The sequence below is a fragment of the Suillus subaureus genome (assembly GCF_016647635.1).
Source record: "Suillus subaureus strain MN1 chromosome Unknown BJ212scaffold_19, whole genome shotgun sequence".
NCBI lineage: Eukaryota > Fungi > Basidiomycota > Agaricomycetes > Boletales > Suillaceae > Suillus > Suillus subaureus.
In genome coordinates, this window is record NW_024538575.1 from 322,831 (window position 1) to 341,084 (window position 18,254).

The window sequence follows — 18,254 nt, forward strand, 5'->3', positions numbered from 1 at the left end:
CACGGTGTTAGGCATATGCGGCAGCATCTTATATGCCAAATCAAGGCTCGGCGCTCAGCGTTCAAAAAGGTTTGTCAAACATCGTCATTTGCTCACGCCATAAAGCGGCCCAGCAATAGGAACTATCCACTGCGACATCTGTCTCAAGAATTTCAACCAACCATGGTCAAGGCTTTGATCCTCATTGCAGACGGAACGGAAGAAATGGAGTTGTAAGTTACATCTGCATCATCCCCTGATCAATGCGCTAATGATCGCTCGGGTGCATATATAGCACGATAACATACGATACGCTCGTCCGCGCAGGAATAGAATGCACATCTGCCTTTGTCCCCAGGGGTCTCTCACCATATGGATCTTCTGATACAAGTCCTCCGCTTGCAGTTTGCTCGAGGCGAGTGAAGATCCTTCCTGATGTCACCCTCGACCCCCTTGCTGCCGGTCCGGTGGGCATTTTTCATCCGTTTTGAAGCGTGTCCGAGGTTAAGCTCATGGTATCTTACTTCTTCAGGAGAAGTACGATGCCCTCGTCATCCCCGGTGGCATGGGGGGTGCCGTGACGATGGCAGGATCAACAGAGGTGCAAAACCTTGTTCGTTCTTACTATAACCACCCAGAGAAGCGGATTATTGGCATGATATGCGCAGGTGTGATCTTATTTGATCGTATTCGTGATTTATGAAGCGTATGCATGCTTTGCAAGGTTCCAAGGTCGCGATCACAGCAAAACTTCCTGGTCAACCGATCACGTCGCACCCATCTGTCCAGAGCGAGTTCCCAGACCGTGAGTCTCGGTGAAATTAACGAGAAATATCGGTGTAGCTTCTCTGTTGCGATAGATTTTGACTACAGGGAGCAAGATGTGGTGGTGTCGGATGCCGTCCCAGGCAAGGCAACGCTCGTCACAAGGTGAGTCAACATCGTGATTTGTTGGCCAGCGACTCTGCTGACCTCGATCTTCAGCCGCGGACCAGGTAAGTTGCATTACACTTTGTGTAATTCGTTGTCTCTTTACTGTCGCTGAATAGGAACTGCGTTTCCTTTCGTATTCACGCTGATCGAGCTCTTGTGCGGGAAGGAAAAACGCGACGAAATCGTAGGACCTATGATCTTCCCTTCCGGCACAGTGACTGGGTATCCGCTCTGAGTGGACTCCCGAATCCAACGAGCCAAGCACGGTAGCGTAGCTTTCTATTCTGGAGTTAACAGGTACCTCTACGAAGTCATCCTATGAGTTGGCATATAAGGATTGGGTCCTAATTCGACTACCATCAGAGTTTGTTAGGTTTATGAGTTGTCGAAGGTTGTCGAAGACTTTGAAGTTTGTAGTACCGACGCGTAAGTTACGTAGTCGCTTGAGAGCGTTGAAGAGGCGATTAAGGCGCATTTCTTACTTCTCATCCTCCGCGATTTTTCTGCTTGTCGCATGCGAGCTCTCTTGCACGCTGTGCGGCGAATTCATGGACTTTCCTGTGGAATAAAAGTTGTCCAGGGTGACTTGCATCTGACTCGGATAACGTATGGGCCCAATTTTATCGAGTCATACCGAAACCGCGTTTTGGTCAAAAGGCCCTTAACCACCATTTCTCGATATACCACATCTACAACTATGAACACTCTAGAATCTGTAGCCCAGTCCCTTGCTGGGCTGTCAATCACCCCATCTGCCAGCGTCACGCATGCTGAAACAAATTCCCCGGCATCTTGGCGAGAAACGCTACTTGCGACCTCATCTGCGCCTAAATCATTCGAGCTGATCAAAACGCTCGTCTACAAGCCGAAGACTGCAAAAACTGCGATTCCGGTCCCTGTTGTCGTCATTGCCCGTGAAGAGACCGAGACGAGCTCATCGGCGCTCGGCAAGAAGCTTAACCTGAGGAGCTGAGGTTGGCGTCAGAGGATCTGCTTGCCGAATTTTTCGCGCTCGATAAGAACTCTTGTACGTTATTCCTTATGACGCGGTGTAACTAATCTGATTTACATGGACGATCAGTGTCGCTACTTTCATTGACTAGCGAGACGTTCCCAAAAGTTGTTACTGTGATTGATGCATCGATCACGTCCTCCTCATCAACATTTGCGTTGCACGCACTGTCCTCGAGTGCAACTGTCTTCCTTTCTGGACAGGATATCCTGTCTTACCTCCGAAAACTTGAGACTGAGGACTTAAAAGTCCAAGAAATCGACTTTACTTCCCTCAAGTCTGATGTCGCCGCGGCTCCTTCAAAACCTGCTGCAAAAGAGAAAGAGGTCGCGAAAATCGATGGCGCCGTTCAGATCGCCATCGGTGTCAAGAAGGAAGTCGATTTCTCTGCGTGGTATCAGAGCGTGGGTTCCTTTGTCTGATTGCCCCGATCTAGGACTTATTTGTGTGTTTTAGGTCTTAATAAAAGCAGAAATGCTCGAGTACTACAGTGTTAGTGGGTGCTATATCTTGAGGCCGTGGTCGTACAGTATCTGGGAGGAGATCCAAGGTATGAGATCTAGTTCTCGATTGATTCCGAATACTAAGGCGCGTTATAGACTGGTTCAACAAGAAAATCAAGGCAATGGGCGTTCAGAATGTATACTTCCCTATGCTTGTGTCACAAAAGGTGCTCGAACGCGAGAAGGACCACATTGAGGGTTTCTCTCCGGAAGTTGCATGGGTTACAAGAGCGTAAGTGCATAAAGGAGCGAATGAACTCTAGTAATTTAATAATGTGACAGTGGGAGCTCTGACCTTGAGGAGCCGGTAGCCATTCGTCCGACATCTGAGACTGTCATGTATCCTTGTAAGGCAATTTCCATCATCATAGAGAGGGCTACTTATTCATTGCTCGCAGACTATGCCAAATGGATCAAGAGTCATCGAGATTTGCCACTGAAATTGAACCAATGGAACAACGTCGTCCGATGGGAGTTTAAACATCCGCGTTAGTCCCTGTGCTCTACCACTATCCGTTGATCGTTTATCATTTCATTCAGAACCGTTCCTCCGTACTCGGGAGTTCCTGTGGCAAGAGGGCCATACTGCTCACCTTACCAAGGCCGAGGCTGATAAGGAAGTTCGGGAGATCCTCGACTTGTACCGCCGCGTGTACGAGGAACTCCTTGCTGTTCCTGTCATTCCTGGTATCAAATCCGAGAAGGAGAAGTTCGCTGGTGCCCTCTATACCACCACGATTGAAGGCTTTGTACCTTCCTCGGGCCGTGGTATTCAGGCTGCTACCTCGCACTGCTTGGGCCAGAACTTTTCGCGCCCAGAAATGTTTAACATCATGGTCGAGGACCCGAATGATCCCTCTGGCCAAGGCAAGACCTTTGCATGGCAAAACTCGTGGGGATTGTCGACCCGGACAATTGGTGTGATGACTATGGTGCACGGTGATAACCAAGGCTTGGTCCTTCCTCCGCGAGTTGCATCTATCCAGGCTGTCGTAGTTCCGTGTGGTGTCACAGCAAAGACGAGCGATGAAGACAGAGCTAAGATTAACAATGCCTGCGATGACCTCGCAAAATCTCTGATAGATGGGGGTGTCCGGGCGAGGGCAGATCTTAGGGAGGGTTACACCCCCGGATACAAATTCAACGACTGGGAACAAAAGGCATGTTCTCTACCATCGGCTGCCGTCGCTCGCCTCTGATGTTGTCTGTTCCATGAATAGGGTGTTCCCCTTCGTTTGGAGATAGGGCCGAATGACCTTGCGAAGCAGCAGACGTTGTCCGTGCGCCGTGATACCGGTGCAAAGACCCCCGTTGCTCTCGCTGACCTTGCCACCACAATCCCGAAGATGCTCGAAACTATCCAGAGCGATATGTTCCAGCGTGCTCTCGCTGAGTACAACGCGCATGTAAAAGAAGTTACACGATGGGAAGACTTTGTCCCCACACTAGACAGCAAGTGCATAGCTGTCATTCCGTGGTGCGAGCGTGAAGCATGTGAAGATGACATCAAGGAGCGAAGCGGTAGAGCGTGAGTGTTTTATGCCGTCTCTGATCCGGACAACTATGTTTTTGATCCTCGGGAACTCCGGAGATTTAAACGGCATCTAACATCATATTTCTGAACAGTGCAGAACCGCAGGACGAGCGTGCCCCGTCCGCCGGTGCCAAATCCCTTGCTATTCCGTTCGAGCAGAAGCGTTGGTCTCCTATCAAATTGGGAGAAACGAAGTGTGTTGGCTGTGGACAAGACGCAAAGCGTTGGACCATGTTTGGGAGATCCTATTAGAAGGCCTTGCATACATTTGAAAATGGAATTGCGTGAAGGGATTTCCTTGTTCTTTGATTTCTTGTATACATGACCTATCGAGTCAGTGAGGCGGTCGGCGGTTATACATGGTTGGACGTGGCAAAATTTGACTCGTTCAGTCTCAAGATGGCGCATTCAGAATATGTACTTAACAAGTGACTAGACATGCCAAGACTTTGGAAGCCGGAATCTGGACCGATTTCCGAAACTCTGCATAGTATTAGTGCACGATGTGACCCGACTGTCTTGCCCTGAGCCCTCGTGATGCAGCGCGGGGCAAGTAGCCAGGACCACTGACTCAGTCACCGTGTGCAACAACCAAAGCGACAGACTGGCAATCGCCTGAGATCTTCCTCATCGTGCCTTTCTTGCTATCTTTTCCCGCTCTTCGGATATCTCAGAGCTTCTGAATCGATGCAGCTACAACGACGCCATGATAAGAGCAAGAAAGAGATGAAGGTTTCGTAACTTTTGACGGTATCTGTAAGTCATAGCCTCCTGCCATGGGCGGCGAAGAAGTACTAATTTCCGCGACAGCTGGCACGCACTGACGGACACAACTAGCTCTGTGAGCAATCTACAAGCAAGCCTTTTCATCCTTACAATCAAGAGTTCACCAAGTACGCATGCTAGGAACTTCGAGACAGCCGGTCTAATGACTCTAATCCACGCCAATATCCCAGATGTTATGTAAAATATGAAATTCTTATTGTACATGGGAAGCCAGCACTCCAGCCAAGGGGTAATTTTTCAACCACAAGATTTGAGTTCCGAAGTGACACACGGCATAAGGTGAGTACCAAAAGCCAGCGCGTCTTCTCCTGTCTCAACCGTATGGAAGGCTAAATTTGTTCCATTCCATAGGTCTGGCCCAATCACTAGGGCATTAAATTCCATTCCATCAATTCATCAAAACTCGCTAGCTGTTACAATGTCTGGCTGCCCCGCATTCTCCGCATCTCATTGCGTACGGGTAAACCCTCGGGCAGACTCGACTTGTTTACTTACGTGATTACATATGTACAGGGAGTTTCTATCATGCCATATGGTATTTCGTTGTTCACTTGGACGGATCGGTACATCGAGCGCCAGTTATTGAGTTCACGCTTGATGCCAGGTTACCCACTTAACAAGTAACTGCATGTTTGATGGCGTCACCATTATGATGATTATTACGGTCTCATGACCCACTTCAAATACGCGCGTTCCAATTTTGTCGTTGAAATTGAGTTCCACAAGATCCATGCGGTCGGTGCCTGACACTGAATATAATCCAGCGTCCCGACGACATATTGTTCCATCCTTCACCTGCTCCCCCCCTCCCGTCAACATGGGCAAAGGTGTAAGTTGCACTTTGCTTTGAACCCTTGGCTATCGTGCTTAATGTGTTCAACAGTACAATGCGCGTATCGCCTCGAATCCAGTGAGTGATCACAAGCTCCAGTACAAGTGTTATACTTGGACGGGATTCTGATATTCATATGATAGTATATCGTTGGCACATTCGCATGTATCGGTGGAGGCCTCTTCGGTCTGGACATATCTTCCATGTCCGCGGCGTTGAACGTGAGCCCACCATCATCCATGCCTGATGTTATTTCGACGATGTTGATGTATTGTATGTTGACCATGGACAGAACCCCGCGTACACGAATACTTTCAACAACGTGCGTTTGATTTCTTGATAACCTTTCGTGTATGATTCACAAGATTTTCGTGTAGCCCACTGCCAATGCACAGGGTGCCATCGTTGCTTCTATGCCCGCTGGCTCCCTGATTGGAGCCCTTTCTGTTACCTACCTTGGTGACAAGCTTGGGCGCAAAAAGACGATCATCCTTGCTGCTCTTTTCTGGGTCATTGGTTCTATCCTCCAGTGCGCGTCAGTCGTATGTGTATCATCCTGTCATGTCATCATTTCTCTGTTGAGATGCTGCTCCAGAACCGTGGCATGCTCGTCGTTGGCCGTATCATCTCCGGCTTATCCGTCGGTATCTCTTCTGCCGTTGTTCCTGTCTATCAGTCCGAGATCGCTGCACCTGAAATTCGTGGCCGCCTGGTTGCCTTCCAACAATGGTCCATCACTTGGGGTATCTTGCTTCAGTACTTTGTTCAGTTCGGTTGTTCGTACATAAATGGTACTGCCTCATTCCGTATCCCATGGGGTCTCCAGATGATCCCCGCCATCATTCTTGCCTTCGGTATGATAGCGTTCCCCGAGTCCCCCCGTTGGCTCGTCGATCATAACCGGTACGCGTCCATTTTATATAGACCAAACACCTATCTCATATTCTTAACAGCGAGGCAGAGGCTTTGGAGATCCTTGCTGACCTCCACGGTGGAGGCAACCAGCAGGATGACCTCGTCGTTCTAGAGTTCGAGGAAATTAAGTCACAGGTTTACTTCGAACGGACTGAAGGTGCCAAGTCCTGGTCAGACCTCCTCAAGCCCGGTGTGTCGCGCCGTGTCGTCCTTGGCTCATCTCTCCAGATGTGGTCTCAGCTTACTGGTATGAATGTTATGATGTAAGTTCCCTCTCCAGCCTTTGGTCACTCGATTCATTTTTACACCCAAACAGGTACTATGTCGTCTACGTCTTTGAGGGTGCTGGTCTTACTGGTCGTCGCGCGAATCTTATTGCAGACTCTGTGCAATATGTCCTTAACGTCTCCTTCACTGGTAAGATTGATTTGCTTACATCGGGCGATGATTATGATGCGCTTGAATTTTAGTCCCTGCAATCATTTACATCGACAAATGGGGACGCCGCCCGATGTTTATTTACGGTTGTCTTATCATGGGCTTCTGGCTCTACCTCGTCGGTGGTCTCCAGGCCCGCTTCGGCCAATGGGGAACTGTCGACGGTGCTAGTAAGTTTAGCATTTAAACTCCTTAACTTTCTGTGATACTGACTTCTTTTATTAATCAGCTACATGGGTGGTAATCAACAATCCCGCCGCCACAAAAGCCATAATCGTGTGTTCCTACTTTTTCGTATCTTCCTTCGCCATTACGATGGGTCCCGCCTCCTGGACCTACCCTGCCGAGATCTTCCCCATGCGTGTGCGCGCCAAGGCTGTCTCTCTCTCCACGGCCACGAACTGGTTGTTTAACTTCGCCTTGGCATGGGCTGCACCTCCAATGTTGGCCCATATCCAATGGAAGACGTATTTCGTGTTCGGGACGTTCAACTTCGCAGCCTGCATCCACTTCTTCTTCTGCTTCCCCGAGACAGCACAGCGCTCGTTGGAGGAGATCGAGGATGTGTTCGCACAGGGCCACGAGTACAACGCCTGGGCTGTGTCGAGGTCCGTGGGCAAGAGGGACTTGGCGGATGTACTTACAAACAAGGGGGATGAGAAGGAGTCAGTCGACGCTTAAGAGGTTAACGGCATGTTTTAAGCATGCTCATTTTCTGATTCTTGGTAACGTTTAATAGTTTACTGTACTTGTTAAGCACTGCTATTAACATAAGCATTTAGCATCATAACCAATCCACGACGATACAGCACGTTTTATGAACCTCGATTTGTGTCCACGGCCGCAATGATTTATTGCAAACATACTACGTAGGTCTGCACAAGTGCATTTCAGAATCGCATGTACATGGTTCCAGTACTAATACCTTATCTGGATTGTTGATAACTCCGTCAGATCTGATACAATCTGGGCCATTCGTAGATCGCCACCTGAGCTATTTATAGATGCATTCTCGCATGGTAACCATCACAGCATATCATCATAGGGCTTGTTTCATGATTTGTGTCACTAGCTCCACAATGCATGGATTCGGACGGTAACTTCAAGGCTCACAATCGTCAGTCGGTACACTTGAAATGGTTATCATCATGCGGAGCGTTCGCGCACAGTCGCCGTCTCAACATCTGGACACCTGAACATCCGTCTGGCTCGCAGGCTGCAGCCGCTGGTTGCTTTCATTAGGAAAATGCAAAATTCCTGTAGGCAGCTGTTTCCAAAGAGATACGAGCTATGTATGAAAATGTGATTGCAAGGAACCAGAATGTCGAAGAGTCGGGGATACGATTGTCGGTCGCACATTTACAACCGGGTAAAAGCTGCTGGTGCCGTGATCAATTGTTCTGCAGATGAGTTTCTCCAATTACAGTACATACAGCAAAACCTCTCATCCGACCTCCAACCTCTTAGACTCGGAATGCGTTTACCGTTTTACATTCAACTTCCCTTTCTTACCTTGCAGATTTTCCTTTTCCTTGACCCATCACCTCCATGGAACTTATTTGGTGCCGTCGCTATCGCCTTGATCTGCTGGCTCATCATTAGCCCGAGCGTGTTTGTGAGCTGGAATATTGACACTGGCGTCGGCTACGTAGACTACATGTTAGGATCCACTATCGCGAGCTATGCTGTGCACAGTTTTTATTTGCTCTCATTGGGGAGGCCATTGAAGTCTATAAAGAATGGGGACAAATTGAAAGTGCACGAACATTGGTGGAAAAGGATCCTCCACGTTGCGCATGTCATGCAGTCCCCGAGGGGGGTTGGATGGAACTATCAGGTGCGTTTTTACAATCCTTGCGGTCACAACTCGGACTGACTCCCCATTCTTGATTTCCAGGTTAACAACGTCCCTGCTGCCCCACGACAACCCAGACGCTCGTTCATCCTCACTTCCTCCCTGCGTGCCGCCTGCCATGCAGTCCTCTTTGAAGTCGCGCGGCTGTATGTTTGGTACAACCCTGCGTGTTCATCGGTTACGGTCGAGACGCGAAGCTATGTTGCACGGTGTGCTGACACCATTGCATTCATCGGGCTAACATACTGGGGCTTGAACGCTGGCTACTTCGCAATGGCAGCGGGGAGTGTTGCGCTCGGACTGCACGAGCCGAGAATGTGGCTTGACTTATTTGGGTCTTGGCGAGATGCGTATACCGTTCGACGAGCTTGGGGGTAAGTGAATGTGTGTCAAGTAGCTTGATTTTTTCGGCATTCCTGATATTCCATGCAGGAGGACGTGGCATCAGACCTTGAAATGGGTGAGTGCGCTTGCCCAAAATTGCGCATATATTAGCTGAAAACGTGTATTCATACCAGTTCCTCGCCCCTCTTGGTAAAGCGACATCATCTGTCCTTGGGTTCAAGCGTGGTACATCAAGATCATTGTATGCACAGGTTTATGTCGCGTTCTTATTATCGGGCCTCGTACACACAGGAGGGGATATCGTGCTCTCTGGATCCACCACCACTGCTGCATCACGGCCGTTGTTCTCGATGCCATTCTTTTTCTCGCAAGCAGTCGTTATTACCTTTGAAGACGGGTTGATCCGGATTGCCAGACGACTGGGAGTCAAGGATAGCGCGTGGACGAGAGCCTTGGGGTTTGTCTGGGTCGCGGTATGGTTCGGATGGTGTGTGCCCGGATTTGTCGAGAATATGATCAGGGCGGGTGGGGGGATAAGGAAGTCTGCCAGCAGAGATATGGGCCCCAATTTGGTGCAAGCTGCGATGATTAGATTGTTTGGATTTGATATCGGGGAGTTTGCTGAATCATGGTTTGGGGCATGAATAACAGGGTTCGTAACATAACCTTGTTTATCGCTTGCCTTTCCGAGTCTGAACGATGAACACCTGAACGTCCGTAATGGTCTTACTGGCACTCAGAAGGGCGGATGTATGACTGGATAAAACAGTACTGACTCCGGCTCACAGCAGATACTTATTGTGGCCGGGCCTCATAACAAGTTACTGGCTCAATTATACTTAGGTTGTGATCCATCACTAGATCACGTGCCAAACACCCGCAACAATGTGAGTTTGTTTAATACTATATATGTCATACAAAGCTATTAAGATTGCCACAAGTACGTACGTGCCCCACAGATACAACCGCAGTCCGTGACAAGACGTATTGTCATGTCAGAACATGCCAGAAGTTAGAGTCGGGGACATTGTGATCAATCACGAAGATCCGTTATAGTGGGCATCAATGACTGGACTCGGACGCTGTCTTCGTCACCCGTGTTAACTTGAGGCCACCCACCGAGATTTCCTTATCAACAGACTTTGGCACCATACACCATACGAGCAGCAATGATTGTCACACGCTACAGCAAGCATTCGATTCTGGGGGTAAGTGGATATGCTGGTCACCTGTTCCAATTTTTTATGTTGGAGGACAGCGGGACACGTGAATTCACACCATGGCTGAAACGTCTCAAATGCGCCGCAGTTTCTCACCCTCCACAGCGATCTGATCATTATACTCCATTTCTCGCTTTCTGTCGCGGCAGGCTCTTACTTACAGGACAGAACCGGATCTTCTACCTCCACTGGATCACAGCTGTTTTGAGGGTATTTCTGGGTCGCAGTATAGTTTGGGTGGTGTCCAACGTGCGTGAAGATACGTCGAGTGCAGGCGGGCGAGAAAACGAGGCCGTCTATGGCTTAGACTCACGGATTGGGATTTGAAATCGAGCAGTTTGCTGAATCCTATCGGCTTGGACCGCCGTGAGAAGGGTTATGGCATCAATTAATTGATACATGCCATATGCATATGGTTGTCTGAATGTTATCTCATCAGAACGCAGCAGAAGATGAAAGGCTGTGGGGCTGATAATGAATTCGACGGGGATTGATGCATGATGGATAAGTGAGTGGGAGTCAATTCATAATAAAGATACGGAAGGTGAGGACATCTATATCTAAGCGAGTGGCTTATCAAAGCGGTACAACTTGAAATTTGAAAGGGAATTCCATAGTGGCACTCCTTACAAGGCGGTGTTTCCATCCTCGCGGATCTGCTGCGTGTCATGGAACGCGGGTTTTCTCTGGTACGGCATTCTGACGCGGGAGGAGCATGGGTGAGGCAGTGTATTCCATACCAGTCCATGTACATGCTGGCAATTGTTGAGCGGCATATCCAAATCCATTTTCATTTAGTGTCGGGGGTAATTGAACATGCTCGTACACGTAGTTCCGAGGTGTCACTGACACCTACTTACATTCTCCGGACGCCAATAGAATCATGGGGGACGTGATAAGGCGTGGTTCAAGGATCAGGTCAGGGACTTCGTGTGAGACCACAAGATGCAAGGTGGTAGTTCAATATGCGTACCAGTGCTGATAAGATACAACATGTACTGGACCAAGGCGCATATTTATTCAGTATGAATTCATAATCGGTGCTTCGCGTTTCGATAGGTATACCTTGAATTTATTTTGCAACTGGCAGCGCCGCATCGACTATTTCTGTCATTCTTATGACCGCCTCTTCTTCCAAAGTCCGACCGATAAGTTGTAAACAAACAGGGGCGTTCTTGAATTTCTCTGGATCGTCTAAATCAATGATCAGGCATCAGAAAACCACGTGCTGAGAGATTGTTAAGTGCTGGTACACTATACTCACACATTTCGTAAATGTCTTCATCGAAGTCGTTGTAAAAAGCATGAGGAGGTGCCTTTTCATCGAGAGTGGAGTCGACAGTGGTCACGGGGAAAATGGCGGCAGGATAGTCGAGCGCATTCCAAACAGTCGTGTAGTCAACGTATCTGCCCATTGCTCCTCATTGACCTGAGTGCATCATTCCGCAATCACAGGCACAGACCTATTCTTCCCATGGGGAGTTGCCGCAAACGGTGCAGCTGGACAGATGATAGCGTCGACAGGCCGTCCTGTCCCAGTCTCTGACGTAGTTGCTTCCCAGTGGTCTAAATATTCTTTCCGGATATTTTGACGCAGCTTCTGCACTTGCCAGAGCTGGTAGGCGGTGATACCGCTATTCTGCGGACGGAAGGATGCAACCGCGGCATCTGCGCTGTCCAATTCCATTGTCGCAATTATTGGTTCACCTGTGACAGAGGTCGTGATCATGTATTCCTCAGCGGAAGCGGCGTTCCAGATGTCCCGCTGCACGGTGCTACAAGGTCAGTAGATAGGCATAGTAAAAGACACGACTGCTTACCGTGATATCTCCAAGTAATCTGTGCTTAATAGGTTTCCAGTCAACAACTACCACTAAATGAGCACAATATTAATCCAGCAGAGGACTTAGACGACAAAAACCTTTGTGGCCCGCCTTCTGAAGAGCCGCTTTAGCGATTTCCAGAGACCTCCTAATAGGTGGGTGGGGAACAACGACACCATCATCCCACATGATGGCAAAGCACAAATGCTCGCCAGACCCATGGTCCACAAGATTGTACTCGTCTTCGTCCCACTTCTTCCGAACCACAAGAGGGTCATTGAGCCATGGTTTAGCGTTAATTACAGCTTTCATGAAGACTTTGATACCGACGACGCTGCTTGTCATGGGACCGAGCACGGGGAGAACCGAGTCTTGGCCCTCAAGTGTGCCACGGGCACCATAGTGCGGCACACGCCCGTACGATGGTCTAAGGCCATATAAGCCGCAGAACGCAGAGGGAATACGAATAGATCTATCATGAAGCCATTAGAAGGCTACCACTGATATCTCCAAATCCTTTTCATACCCTCCGAGATCAGAACCGACTCCCAAAGGGCTTCCTTTGAGAGCAATTAATGCACCCTCTCCTCCCGATGACCCACCGCAGGTCAGAGAGCGGTTGTATGGGTTTGTCGTCCGGCCGAAGACATTGTTGAAGGATTCTGGCCACTGAAGATACCTCTAGCCTATGAGTAGCATCCACGTTGAAGGTGCGCTCACCGCAAGTGTCTGTGGAACGTTGGTGCGGACAAATGGCACGGCTCCGCACTCAATCAAAACATCGACCAGCACTGCATTTCTATCCGCGTACTGCCCAATCCACGAAACATACCCTAGAACACGGTGAATCACAGTGTATCAGGTCTATGCCGGGATTATTACTTACCCATGGTGGTTTCCAGTCCCTTGATACATAGTTGGTCCTTCAGGGAGATTGGCAGCCCATGAAGGGGGCCAGCGACCTTCCCTGTGTTCTTCAAGTAATCATCGAGTTCAGCCGCTCGGGCTAATGCACGATCAACAAAAATTTCCGTCAAGCAATTGACCTCGTTGGCCAGTTAATACAATTTGAATGCCGTCAAACAAAGCCGCCTTGCAATTTGGCTTACAAGTTGATGAGCAACAATGGCCCTCTTGTAGAATGCGGTGGTCACGTCTACAGCTGTCCATGCAGCACAGTGCAAGTTTCTCCAACAAAACATTCACCGGAGTATTGGTGATCTCAATTTCTCTCGCGTTCAGAAGGCCGCACGTCTCTGGAAAAGCAGACACATCCAGTGTAGAGTCCGAAGGTGGAGTCACAATCCACTCCTGTGGAATGGATTCTAGCTGCCTTTGCTTTTTCTCTGCAACTAGAGCAGTCCAGTGCGGTATGTCTGTGGGGATAGAATTGGCCATAGTTCAACTAGAGGGAAAAGAGTCGTTCCTTATTTGATATGGACAAGTAAAACAATATATAAGGACTCAGACGATCGGACGACCCCGGACAACAAATTCCGAACTGCTAGCTCTGTTTGGGTAGCTTGAGTTGAGCTTGAGCAAGACTAATTAGCGTCACTGCGATGCACTGGCATGTCGCCTGCAGCGTGCTGAATCCATGTATCGGCATCAGAATTTCAAGCTCAAGTTTCAAATCGGCAGTGTTGAAGCTTGCAACAATGAAGACATCGGACACCCACGATGGAACATGCTAAAACCATGTGTCCGACCAGTCCTCGTTAAATCTGGCGCCTGGACTTCGCCCTAACTTACAACAAATCGGGGGTTACACGAAGACAAGTGACGCACCTTCGCTGGTTCTCGAGTTGATTCATCGTCAAGTTTGCAGTGATGTGGTCAGGATCATCTATTGTAAGTCGCATCTGATATTCAACATAAAGTCTTCACACCCACAACCAGGGTGCTACTGGTTCCAGTTATGTCGAGGAAGCTTCACCAGACACATGCAATATCGTCATTTTCGGAGAAACAGGAGCTGGCAAAAGCTCATTGGTCAATTTAATCGTCGGGCCAGAAACAGCACCAGTATCCTGCGACGCTGAAGGATGCACAGCTCAAACCAAAGAGTACTTATATAACCTTGCAATTCACAGCAAGACCTGGAAGGTGAAGCTTTTTGATACAGCCGGTCAGTGCAGGGCGCCGCTCTTCTTGGGCGTTACTGAACTAGATTGCAGGTCTTGGTGAGGGCTCTGAGGGCAAAGTCCCTGACAAGAAAGCTCAGAGACTTTTGAAGGACCTCCTTCGAAGGCTTATGGAGCAGGACAGCATCCATCTCCTCATGCACTGTGTTGATGGCAAAAAACAGGGCACAGAAACCATTAAAGCACTCTGCCGCAACTACAAACTATGCACCTTCGAAGTTAAGAAAAGAATCCCAGTCGTCCTCGTCATCACGCATTTGGAAAACATAGAACCAGAAATGGAAAAATGGTGGAAGAACAACGAGCGGTTCATCTCAGAGCATAGCATGGCCTTTGCTGGCCACGCATGTATCACCACGCTGACTGATGATGCGACACTCAAGGAGCGCCACGACCAGTCATACAGGGCCGTCCGAAAACTTATTGAGGAGTGTTGTACAAGGTGCGGTGTTTCCAGATGCTCATTTTGCTATATTTTTATTCTGTTAAGTAGGAACGGACCTAGGAGGAACAGGCCTGAAAAGAACTTGTTAAAAAAAATCAGAAGGACCGCGCCCCAAAGAATCGGGCCCGAAAGAAACAAGCCTAAGAATATCGTACTCTTTGGGGAGACGGGGGCAGATAATAGTTCTCTCGTCAACCTTATGGCGGGAAAGGAAGTGTCAGTCGCATCTCCTGACCTGCAACGTTGTACGATGCACTGGGAAGACTACATCATCGACCTCGGAGACGAGACTTACAAGGTGTTCGATACTATTGGACTTGAGGAGCCGCAGCTGGGGATCAGAGAATACCTCGAATCTGTCGACAACGCCTATAGGCTCATCAAGGAATTGGACCGACAAGGCGGCGTTGATCTGCTTTTGTTCTGCATTCGCCCTTGCCGAATAAATGCTACGCTTTACAGCAATTATAAGCTGTTTCACGATTACCTCTGCGAGGGGAATGTTCCTATCGTTCTTGTGATCACGCACCTAGAAAGAGAGATGGAGGACTGGTGGGAGAGAGTACAGAATAAATTCGAATGTTACGGGATCCGGGTCGCTGATCACGCATGCATCCTCGCCGCTGATGGATTGGATGGCCCATACGAAACCCATGATGATGAAGTCATGATCCGCAATCTCGTGGAGAGGTTTACTGCCAACGGGCAGAAGCCAGCATGGATAGGAGGGGACAATCTGTTTGTGTCGTTGATGCGTAAGCTGAAGGAGCTACCTGGTGGGAATTTGCGTGTGAAGGGGGTGAGTATTGTCTCTCGCCTGATGAAGCGTTGCGATACGTCTCGACGGGTCGCAAGAAAGTTGGCTTATATGATCAAGCAAGATGCGGCTACAAGTTGAGCCTTTTTCAATAACTTACACAGTAGGCTTTGTTGACATCGATACTTAATGCTCACTACTTGAGACCAACTACAGTCGGGAGCCTATTTGTTCTTGTTTGTTCCTATATCAGTACCTTTCAAGAAGGAAGGTCTGAGGTGACTCGGATCTTCTTGAAAGGCACTGACATATGCGTACATTTGCCCAGTACTGCAAGAAGCTGAGAGCCGCGCATGAATGGAACATCCTATACACATGCATGCAACATGCTGAATTCATGCCTCGGGTTCCATATTTCAAGCTTGAAATGAAGACACCAGTACCACAAATATCCATGGAACAACATGCTGAATACATGTCTCCAACTGGCAACCGATCTTCAAATCTGGCGCCTGGACAGGCCTGGACCCATCCACGTTGTTTTAAGAATTAGAGGATATTACATGAAGAAAAGTCTGAGGACACTATTGAACACGCAAGTCAAGAGACCGTGACGACTTCGCTGTTCTCTCTCGAGTTGAGGTTTGCAATAATGCCGCAGTCAGGATCGTTTACTGTAAGTCATGTCTACCTCTTCCTCGGCATCAAGTTACTAACTTGAGGTCTGAATGCCCAAAATCAGGGTGCCGCCAGTGCTGGCTCTAACGATGCCGAAGAAGTTTCTTTTGGCACCGACAGCTGCAGTGTTGTCATTTTTGGAGAAACAGGAGCTGGCAAAAGCTCCTTGATCAATTTGATCGCTAGGACAGAAGCGGCACCGACATCCCCAGACGCCATGGGATGTACAGCTGGAACCAAGGAGTACGTGCACGACATCTCGATTCAAAACAAGACCTTGAAGGTGAAGCTTTTAGATACAGCCGGTCAGTGCAAGTCGCCGCTACCGGTGGGTGTTACTGAACTAGATTGTAGGTCTTAATGAGGGCTCTGAGGGCACAGTCCCCGCCGAGGAAGGTCATAAAGTTTTGAAGAAGCTCCTTCGAAAGCGCACGGGGCAGGATGCCATTAATCTCATCATGTACTGTGTTCAGGGTAAGAAACAGGGTCCTCGAGGAATCAAGGCACTCTGCCGCAACTACGAAATATGCAAGTCTGAAGTTCAGGGACGGATTCCAATCGTCCTTGTCGTTACAGGTTTGGAAAACATGAAAACAGAAATGGAAGAATGGTGGAAGAATAATGAGCGGTTCATCTCAGAGCATAGCATGACTTTTGCTGGCCACGCATGTATCACCACGTTGACTGATGATGCAACGCTCAGGGGGCGCATCGACCAGTCGTACCACGCCGTCTGCAAACTTATTGAGGAGTGTCGTACAAGGTGCGGATCTTCTGACGCTTTTTGTGCTGTACGTTTTGCTAATATTCACATTTACATTGTCAAGTAGGAACGGGCATCAAAGGGACGGACCTAAAAGGATCGTACTCTTTGGGGAGGCAGGGGCAGGCAAAAGTTCGGTCGTTAACCTCATGGCAGGGAAAGAAGTAGCAGCCACATCTAATGACACGCAACGCTGTACGCTGCATTGGCAAGACCATGCCATCGACTTTGGTGGCGAGTCTTATACGGTGTTCGATACCATTGGACTCGAGAAGCCGCAATTGGGAATCAATGGGTACCTCGAATCTGTCGAGAACGTCTATAGGCTCATCAAGAAATTAGACCAACAAGGCGGCATTGATCTGCTTCTGTTTTGCATTCGTGCTGGCAGATTCAGTCCCGCAATCCAGAGCAATTACCGGCTCTTTCACGAATTCCTCTGCGAGAAGAGGTTCCTATCGTCCTTGTGTTTACGCACCTTGAAAGGGAGCTGAAGATGGAGGATTGGTGGGAGAGACATCAAAGTACCTTCGAAAAAACATATGGGATCCAGGTCGCTGATCACGCATGCATCACTGCCGCTAACAGATTGGATGGCCGACACAAAGTCCTTTATGAAGAATCACGCGTCACGGTCCGCACCCTTGTAGAGAAGTTTACTGCTGAGAAGTCATCATGGATAGGAGGAAATGGCCGGTTCGTGTCATTCATGCGTAAGCTGAAGGAGCTACTTCCAGAGCCTCTGGATCTGAAGAAGAAGGATATTGTCTCTCGCCTCATACAGCGATGCAGTTTGTCTCCAGACGTCGCAAGACAGTTAGCTGAGATGATTAAGCAAGGCTAGTAGAAGTAGTTATTCTCTTTGCGATACCCATACTCAGATTTGCTTGTAGATTTTGTGCTCGTTGATAGGTTACACTAGGACTTCCCATTTACTGATGCCACTTGCGAACCTATTTGCATTTCAGTATGACGGCTTGAGTTATGCTCCGTGTACACTGAGACTGTATGTGAGGTTCAATTCGCCGCGGGAAAGGTCAACTGAGATAGGGCGTCCCTCCCCACAATGACTAATTGAGATTTAGAAATAATCATTCCTTCATATGGTCGGGTGTGTCGAGTTTCAAGCACTCAAAAACACTATGAATCACCCATCGCGTCTGTATTGAAGAATGTGTGCAGTGAGCTGTCCAACCAACTATTAAAAGTCTACGTGATCTACTTCACCTATAACATCTGAGAGAACGAATTGGGCCGTGTGCGTATGTGGGCTAGAGAACAAAGAAAGGATA

At 48.7% G+C, this 18,254-nt stretch overlaps 7 protein-coding genes across 7 annotated transcripts; 6 read left to right on the plus strand and 1 right to left on the minus strand.

The window, feature by feature from the left end:
• Positions 1-162: 162 nt before the first annotated feature.
• Positions 163-1,147, plus strand: BJ212DRAFT_1273602 (class I glutamine amidotransferase-like protein; the record flags this gene model as incomplete). The annotated part of the gene is made up of 7 exons (XM_041331101.1): positions 163-212; positions 275-446; positions 512-647; positions 704-773; positions 823-909; positions 964-974; positions 1,029-1,147. The coding sequence occupies 7 exons, from the start codon at positions 163-165 to the stop codon at positions 1,145-1,147; spliced, it is 645 nt and encodes a 214-aa protein (XP_041192249.1).
• A 462-nt stretch (positions 1,148-1,609) lies between these two features.
• Positions 1,610-4,213, plus strand: BJ212DRAFT_1481639 (uncharacterized protein; the record flags this gene model as incomplete). Its single annotated transcript, XM_041340294.1, has 10 exons — positions 1,610-1,826; positions 1,898-1,939; positions 1,994-2,328; positions 2,381-2,474; positions 2,524-2,659; positions 2,710-2,774; positions 2,826-2,915; positions 2,968-3,611; positions 3,648-3,955; positions 4,054-4,213. 10 exons carry the CDS (start codon positions 1,610-1,612, stop codon positions 4,211-4,213), a joined length of 2,091 nt encoding a protein of 696 aa, XP_041192250.1.
• A 1,351-nt stretch (positions 4,214-5,564) lies between these two features.
• BJ212DRAFT_1481640 (general substrate transporter) lies at positions 5,565-7,613 on the plus strand (the record flags this gene model as incomplete). Its single annotated transcript, XM_041340295.1, has 10 exons — positions 5,565-5,576; positions 5,631-5,657; positions 5,723-5,800; positions 5,872-5,901; positions 5,957-6,121; positions 6,175-6,482; positions 6,533-6,757; positions 6,811-6,911; positions 6,965-7,102; positions 7,162-7,613. The coding sequence occupies 10 exons, from the start codon at positions 5,565-5,567 to the stop codon at positions 7,611-7,613; spliced, it is 1,536 nt and encodes a 511-aa protein (XP_041192251.1).
• A 793-nt stretch (positions 7,614-8,406) lies between these two features.
• On the plus strand, positions 8,407-9,776 carry BJ212DRAFT_1273580 (membrane bound O-acyl transferase family-domain-containing protein; the record flags this gene model as incomplete). The annotated part of the gene is made up of 4 exons (XM_041331099.1): positions 8,407-8,769; positions 8,830-9,161; positions 9,220-9,247; positions 9,306-9,776. The coding sequence occupies 4 exons, from the start codon at positions 8,407-8,409 to the stop codon at positions 9,774-9,776; spliced, it is 1,194 nt and encodes a 397-aa protein (XP_041192252.1).
• A 1,971-nt stretch (positions 9,777-11,747) lies between these two features.
• BJ212DRAFT_1359596 (amidase signature domain-containing protein) lies at positions 11,748-13,597 on the minus strand. Its single transcript, XM_041335857.1, has 8 exons — positions 13,353-13,597; positions 13,285-13,306; positions 13,062-13,221; positions 12,896-13,008; positions 12,702-12,844; positions 12,274-12,647; positions 12,173-12,219; positions 11,748-12,117 (listed from the first exon to the last, which is right to left on the minus strand). The coding sequence occupies exons 1-8, from the start codon at positions 13,571-13,573 to the stop codon at positions 11,791-11,793; spliced, it is 1,407 nt and encodes a 468-aa protein (XP_041192253.1). The 5' UTR covers positions 13,574-13,597; the 3' UTR covers positions 11,748-11,790.
• Positions 13,598-13,604: 7 nt separating this feature from the next.
• Positions 13,605-15,778, plus strand: BJ212DRAFT_1462733 (P-loop containing nucleoside triphosphate hydrolase protein). Its single transcript, XM_041338932.1, has 4 exons — positions 13,605-14,026; positions 14,075-14,303; positions 14,353-14,761; positions 14,813-15,778. Exons 1-4 carry the CDS (start codon positions 14,006-14,008, stop codon positions 15,660-15,662), a joined length of 1,509 nt encoding a protein of 502 aa, XP_041192254.1. The 5' UTR covers positions 13,605-14,005; the 3' UTR covers positions 15,663-15,778.
• A 140-nt stretch (positions 15,779-15,918) lies between these two features.
• Positions 15,919-17,823, plus strand: BJ212DRAFT_256800 (uncharacterized protein). Its single transcript, XM_041342761.1, has 4 exons — positions 15,919-16,197; positions 16,264-16,504; positions 16,554-16,962; positions 17,030-17,823. Exons 1-4 carry the CDS (start codon positions 16,174-16,176, stop codon positions 17,454-17,456), a joined length of 1,101 nt encoding a protein of 366 aa, XP_041192255.1. The 5' UTR covers positions 15,919-16,173; the 3' UTR covers positions 17,457-17,823.
• The last annotated feature ends 431 nt before the right edge of the window (positions 17,824-18,254 follow it).

Coding starts and splice junctions, on each gene's coding strand:
- BJ212DRAFT_1359596 (XM_041335857.1), bottom strand. CDS start 13,573: ATGGCCAATTCTATCCCCACAGACATACCGCACTGGACTGCTCTAGTT. Junction 13,307..13,352: donor TTGTTGGAGAAACTTGCACT/GTGCTGCATGGA, acceptor ATTCTACAAGAG/GGCCATTGTTGCTCATCAAC. Junction 13,222..13,284: donor CCATTGTTGCTCATCAACTT/GTAAGCCAAATT, acceptor CTGGCCAACGAG/GTCAATTGCTTGACGGAAAT.
- BJ212DRAFT_256800 (XM_041342761.1), top strand. CDS start 16,174: ATGCCGCAGTCAGGATCGTTTACT. Junction 16,198..16,263: donor CGCAGTCAGGATCGTTTACT/GTAAGTCATGTC, acceptor GCCCAAAATCAG/GGTGCCGCCAGTGCTGGCTC. Junction 16,505..16,553: donor GAAGCTTTTAGATACAGCCG/GTCAGTGCAAGT, acceptor ACTAGATTGTAG/GTCTTAATGAGGGCTCTGAG.
- BJ212DRAFT_1462733 (XM_041338932.1), top strand. CDS start 14,006: ATGTGGTCAGGATCATCTATT. Junction 14,027..14,074: donor TGTGGTCAGGATCATCTATT/GTAAGTCGCATC, acceptor ACCCACAACCAG/GGTGCTACTGGTTCCAGTTA. Junction 14,304..14,352: donor GAAGCTTTTTGATACAGCCG/GTCAGTGCAGGG, acceptor ACTAGATTGCAG/GTCTTGGTGAGGGCTCTGAG.